Source organism: Triticum dicoccoides, chromosome 6B (genome assembly GCF_002162155.2).
Source record: "Triticum dicoccoides isolate Atlit2015 ecotype Zavitan chromosome 6B, WEW_v2.0, whole genome shotgun sequence".
Classification (NCBI taxonomy): Eukaryota; Viridiplantae; Streptophyta; class Magnoliopsida; order Poales; family Poaceae; genus Triticum; species Triticum dicoccoides.
The window spans coordinates 715,534,834-715,541,507 of NC_041391.1; the positions used below are offsets into that span (position 1 = coordinate 715,534,834).

Genomic DNA, 6,674 nt, shown 5'->3' on the forward strand with positions numbered 1-6,674 from the left:
ATTTCTGCCCTATATTTGGACTGAATATGAGGGACGCTTAACAGACCAATGTTTGAGGCTAGTTTAAAACACCAGGTCAATTTTTTTAATCGGTCAGTGACCGGTTCACCGCGTGCGTTTGAGGCGCCGGCTGCAGATCTTCTAAAGAAGACAGAAGTGCACCTGGAATTAACCATTCTGTCTGTTCGAACCCACGTCGCGACTTTACTTTAGTATACTTTTACCTAGATGGATGGATATATATATTTCTCAAAAGCAAAAGCACCACACAATCGTGCACGTACCATCTGCCGGGGTGAGAGTGAGAGTGAGAGCGCACCCGCAAAAAAAAAAAAAAAGAGAGTGAGAGTGAGAGCGAGATCACTGAGTGATGAGTCTGACACGCGCGCACGTTGCGGTGAGATGCCGGACGGACAAAGTATATGTGATGTGGGCGTTATGGAATACTGGCTACAGTAGCTAGCTATGCTAGCTAGTCTAGCAAGCATACATGGGAGGGAGGGACGGACGGGACCCTGGCCATTCCATTTGTAGCCTTCCCCATGTTTCCATCTACCGACTGCAACCCATCACCGGATCACCCTCTCCTGCCTCTCATCTGCAGTGCCTACCTTCCCTCTTCCTCACTCCATTATTAATGCCCTCCTCATCCCCCCACCTTCTCCGATAGATCAGCCGCGAGCCTCTGCAACATGACGGTATGTCCTCAGCGCCTCCCTTGCTTCCTTCCTCCCAGTCCCTCGTGCATGCATGATCATTATCATCATATGTAAATTTCTCTTTTATTTGCGCCTTGCATTCTCCGCCGCTCAACTGCTTCTTATCTTTTACCGCCTTTCGGCTGCTTAATTTCCACCTTCCTTTTGTTCATGTTGGCTGCCCTGAGCCATTTCTCAACCATTGTGCTCTCCACACATAGTTTGTCCTCTCAATTCGCTAAGAAAGAAAGAAAAAACTCCGTTTTTATTTATTTTCCGATAACGTTGCGACAAAGGCTTTTAATTGTTGCTTTGGCGGTTTTTTCTAATCGGAGGAGAGCATTTCACCAAGGTTTCTCTTTGGTTAAGTTGATAGAACCAGCTAGCAATCTCACCACCCTCTTGTGCATGCATGTTCTTGGTGTGCTTAACAGCTCCTGGGTTGGATGCACCGGAAGCTACGAAGCAATAACGACGTGTTCAAAGAGTTCAACGCCGCCGGAGGTATGCCTGCCCGCTTACTATCGATGTTGCACTCGTTCATAACTGAAAGTATTACCCCTTTTATAATTTAAACCGCAAAAACGTCTTATATTTAGGGCCAGAGGGTGTAACATCCTTATGTTCGTATTGATTCGGTCCAATGCTAGCTCTTTGGTACAACAGTCTTGTCCACATGGATGATGCAAGAACGACACTTGCGGTCTCTGCATCCAAGGTGCACATAATTAACCGATTATTGCGCACCAAGAATACACGACTAGATGTGAGGTCCAAGCATCAATCATAGGAACGAATTAATGTGGGATACATGTATATATGGACATATTTGACATGGCAACTGGCACGTGAAGGATGGATCATTTTGGTTAGTGTGTACAGTTGCATGCTCCAGATTTGAACAGTACAAATTATGGACCACCCAGGAAAATCTATGCACGTTGGTTTGCCATCTTGCTCTTGGTCCCATTGGACATGGCACACCGGACCTACACACATGCCACTCCTTTCCAGCTATACATAGATAGATAGTACGAAGTATTTGTTTATGCACATACACCAACCAACGTTGTCCAATGTGGTTTTTCCTCTCTTTCCAAATGCCCGAATGTATTCCTGGATCACGAGGGCATATTCTTAGGGAGATGATAGAGCCTACGCACGGCATTGTCGACCATTCTGCAACTTGGGATTGGTGGCCTAGGAGCCTGTTTGGCATCACTGTTAGCAACCAGTGTTGCTTTGTCTCATAGTTTGGCTAGCCAATTTTTCTTCTTGTTCCATAAATTATTGAAAATTTAGTTCGGAAAAATTAAAACAAGTTCAATGTGTGCTGCCAGGACAGTTTTCCCATCTAACCATTGAAGTTGTCATGTCTCGATATATGCGTGTCAATTGATATCTTTTTTTTTGAATGCGGATTTATGAAGATCACATAATTAACAATTGGATTGGTCTATCCCCCAAAAGGAAGAAGGTTGAAATGATTTAGCAAATGTATGGCTCTTAATATGTTCAATGTAGGCGGGGCCTGCAACTGCATCGCTGGACTAGCCTCGCAGGACCATGAGTACTACGATGATGATGCTTTCGTCGCCAACCATCCTTCACCGCTGGTCAACGCCGACGATCTCATCACCTTCGGCGGCAGCGGCCTCCTAACCATTGGCACGCTAGGCTTCGCCACCGGTAATGTCCCCGGAGAAGACGAGGGCCACGAAGACTATGACGTTGATGATGACGACTGCGTCGACATTGACCTTGACAACATCGATGGCACCATCGACGAAGTTGACAATGGCAATGTCGGTGATGGCGCTCTCACACCTACCTTCACCTTCCCCCAATTTGAGTCAGCCACCGCGGAGAAGGTGATGGTCAGTGTCGAGGCGATCGCGGAGAAAGATGACGTCGCCACCACGGAGGACGACCTCATGCTGGTGAGCGCTGAGTTGGAGAAGGTCCTCAGGGGCAGCGACGTGCCGTCGGCGCGGGTAAGCTTCGCCATGGGCATCGATTGCCCACTGCAGGGCTTCCTACTTGGTTCCCCAGTGTGCAGCGACACTGAATCATGGCCAGAGAAGAGAAACAGTGGTGGACGTCGTGCCTCGCTCGGTGAGCTGTTCATGCGGACACGCTTCGCGGAAGAGAAGGGCGCCCTAGTCGCCGTCCAGGAGAGCGAGGATGGTGGGGAGAGGGAGGAAGGGAAAGTAGGGAAAGGCGAAGATGGCGGTCACAAAAGGACAAAGAAGTGGAGGGTCAAGGATGAGAAAGGCCATGGCGGCGACGGAGTGCCAGCCAGTGCAACAGCCAAGAGCAAGTTTCAAAAGGTACACTTCTTGTTCCTCGTTTCCTTTGGCACATTGTCTATAAATTCGACAAATTAATTGATCTTTGGCTGTAAATTACTCTACCTTTTGTTAATTCCTAAACATCGACATTATTGTTTGAGTTTCTCTCTTTGGGCTTTGACCATTGCATATGTATTACGTTCTGTATGACTGATCAATATGTTTTAACCATTTTGATATTTTTAGTCCATGGAAATATTTCTGTGTCTCCACTAGCTTTTTGGAAATACAATTCGATTTAATGAGAATAGCAACTTGCACTTTGAACCGATCCTAAGACATAGGTGGGCCATATTTTAATTTGAGTTGAGTAACACAATTATCACATCACAATAATATCATCCCTACTTACTATCCCACTATATGTTGCACTAAGTTTTCAAATTAAAAACATAAGTAGTTAAATTTTAGCTTACTTGAACATTTTAAGCAGTTACCCAACTAGTTATCAAAATTATAAAAATATACTGAGTTTATCTGGAATATTTATGTATTTATGAATCTAAAATATTGTCAATCCATAAAAAATCAGGGATGAAAAGGAAGAAAAAAACCACTAGACCTAATTATTTGATGGATCTTTTAGTAGAATTATCAGAAATTATTATGATCTATTGTCCAACCAATCACCTCTGAGCATGTCACAATTTCAAAAGAAAAAAATCATTGTCTGTTTTTCGTTGGCAGTTTGCTTTAGGGTTCAGCATAGGTGTGTTGGAAACTGGTCCAACAGTACTTAATTACCACGCAAAAGATCGAAGCAGCACTTAAAGTCCAATTACTGATCAGAAGAGACCTCTTGCAATTCCATGATCTAGTGCTCCTCTATATCCCACTGCTTCAGTAATATCATTTCATTTCAACTATCATTGTCATAATTATTAGTTATGTTCCTATGGGAAACGTCCATTCCAATCTAGCTTCTAATCGATGCGTACGGCTGCCAAGTGCCAACTAGGTATTGTCAACTTGTTGGTAAAAGTGGGCGCATTGAGTTGACATGGCAATTTGTTTGCAATCTCCTGTCTAATGCTATCTTTATGCATCCCAGCTTTCTTAATGGACCATTTCATTTGTCAGTTTATCCTTAGCCACTTAAGAAAGATGCCTGGCCCTAGCCTTTGACATGATGCTTTAATTTGGAATATATGTTTTAGTTTTTTGAGGGAGAGTTCATTCAAAGGAAGAAGCGTTAATTTGTAAATGTGTATTGCAGATCCTGAAAATCTTCCACAGGAAAGTCTACCCTGAAAGCACTATGCTGACTAAGAAGAACCGCAAGCGGGGTACCCCAGACAACGGCGGCGGTGGCGGTGCCACCGACGAGCCGGTGCCCCCACCGACTCCGAAGAAAACCGGGCCACGCAGGCTGAGCTTCGGCTGCTGCTGCACGAAGCGCTCCTTCAGCGCCTCCCCTGTTGACGACGGTGGTGAGGAGCTCAACGGCGACAAGAGCGGCCACTGGATCAAGACCGACGCAGACTGTGAGTGCAATTAATTAGTATTGCCTTTTCTTTCTCTTTCTAGTGGATCAGTCAGTGTTACTAATAGTGCTTGTGCAAGCCCATCATTCATTCTCGAAACCACCTAGCATGCATGTACAGTAACAACCTTTCCCATCACCTAAATGGACACTTGACAGTGAGATATTCCCTACTATTTTTGGAGAATGTTCAAGAATTCGCCAGCTATATCAATCTAGCATATGCACAGTAATCCCATCACTAAAATGGACACCTGACAGCGAGAGATATGTTCCTTACTATCATATGGAGAATCTTCAACCAGACACTACTGTGTATATGTATGATGTTGCACAGTGCAGTCCTGTACTCACACTCACACCTTCACGTCTTTGTGACTTTGATGATGCAGACCTGGTACTGGAATTATAGATGCAAGGATGCAAGGAAGCTGGAAGAATCAACAACTGTTGGCCTGAATGTGATGATGAACGAATGGAGCATATATAGTGAGTGTGTATCATATGTGTTTTCCAATCCTTACCCCCCTGAATGTGTTGTATGTGTCAAGAGCATAAAGAGAGAAAACGACTGTGAAATTATATCATGTCAATCAAGTGTGTGGTGATGCGTACAAGTCCCTGTGGGCTTGTGACAGAGATCACCACGACGTGTACTAAGATTTGATTTGCCTCCTGTTGATGCGATTGGTGCTTTGGCAACTTAGCTGATGGCCTTGTGTGGGTGCAACAGTAGTAGGGCCTGCCTGGTCTTTGCTTCCTCTTGAATGAACTCTTGTTAGTGGATTGCTTGCATTGCATGATTGGGGAGATTGCTTTCAGGCTGGTTGGTGCGCAGGCTATTCCAGATCATCTCGTGCCGGCCCGGGCCTAGCTATCTACTCTAGTCGCCAGTGACAAGTACGCGCTCAAATCCAAACGATAGGAGCACACTTACTTGGTCGTGTTTTCTGATTGATCTCGTGAGACGTGTGCTGCCGATCAGGAGGTGCACCTAAGCCTAAGCTCCACAACATATTTTCCGATCGGACATGGTCTTGGTTTTTAGGACCGGACCTAACTAAGCACGGATGCCTGAAGGCCTCTTTTTGATCAATTATTAGGGGGGAGGTGGGAGGGCGAAGAGGATTACAACCCAAGTCAAAATCAGCCTCAATTTCCTCAGTTTTGGTCACATTTGGTGTAACAGTTTGACAATTCATGGCGTAGCAAAATAAGGATCAGAGGTTTGGTCTAAAAATACCTTTTATCCAACCTACACCGTAGCCACCACTAATGCTCTATGTACGCATGTATGTTTAAATAACATAACTATAAGGATCCGATCTGAATCTATATATGTGGCAGTCTGCGATACATGTATAAAAGGAATCCCAAAACCGACTAGCATAACATTGAACAACATAAGCCAAGATCGAACAAATAATCTCACAGATAGGCAACGACAATTTTAACAAGGCTTATATATAACTCCGAGTCAAATGTTACTCTCTACGTATCTATTTTTCTGATCTATATGACCCAAATTAGGGTGAAGCTTGACCTTAATACCATGTATGCAAGGAATAAAGCTAAAGGTGTCCATGCCTACTCTTTATCGGCTAGAAATCCGGAGGGAGGACCCACATGCCAGTTGAAGAATGAGGAACTGTCATAGTTCCCGCTGATTTGATCTGCTGCATGGCATCCTTCTGCCTAGTGTACGACATACATGGTCACCATGGTCGTCCAACTTCACCAAGTAAGTCACGTTGTTGGTGTAGATGCAGTTCCTTTGCACCCCGCCGAGTCTCACCGTCGGCACATACACCGCCTTGAACCACATTTCCGCCATGATCCTCAGTGAGTAGCATATGGGAGCAACGCGACCTATGCCATGGACAACATGCTTGTGTTTTGGTCACGATTGTTGTTACTACACAATCTACACTCTACCACATGTCGTATATATGATTCACATGCATGCTTGAATCACATATGTATATGTATGTATATACATGGTGTGGTGTTGGTGCATGATACAATTATACAAAGAATCCTGAAACTGACTAGCATATAAAGTTAGTCACATTCAGAACACGTACGTACATTAAGCAACATAACTACGCTAAGAATGAATAATTCATAATTTTTATATGCCAT

General features: G+C 44.4%; 1 protein-coding gene across 1 annotated transcript; it reads left to right on the forward strand.

Annotated features, from left to right (window-relative positions):
* The first annotated feature begins 575 nt into the window (after positions 1-575).
* Positions 576-5,264, forward strand: LOC119321766 (protein LAZY 1-like). The gene is made up of 5 exons (XM_037595314.1): positions 576-698; positions 1,133-1,202; positions 2,223-3,028; positions 4,266-4,533; positions 4,925-5,264. Exons 1-5 carry the CDS (start codon positions 693-695, stop codon positions 4,942-4,944), a joined length of 1,170 nt encoding a protein of 389 aa, XP_037451211.1. The 5' UTR covers positions 576-692; the 3' UTR covers positions 4,945-5,264.
* The last annotated feature ends 1,410 nt before the right edge of the window (positions 5,265-6,674 follow it).

What these genes read in the sequence shown, in the direction of transcription:
- LOC119321766 (XM_037595314.1), top strand. An exon ending in CCAAGAGCAAGTTTCAAAAG is followed by an intron (nt 3,029 to 4,265) that starts GTACACTTCTTG and finishes TGTGTATTGCAG; the next exon opens with ATCCTGAAAATCTTCCACAG. An exon ending in GATCAAGACCGACGCAGACT is followed by an intron (nt 4,534 to 4,924) that starts GTGAGTGCAATT and finishes TTGATGATGCAG; the next exon opens with ACCTGGTACTGGAATTATAG.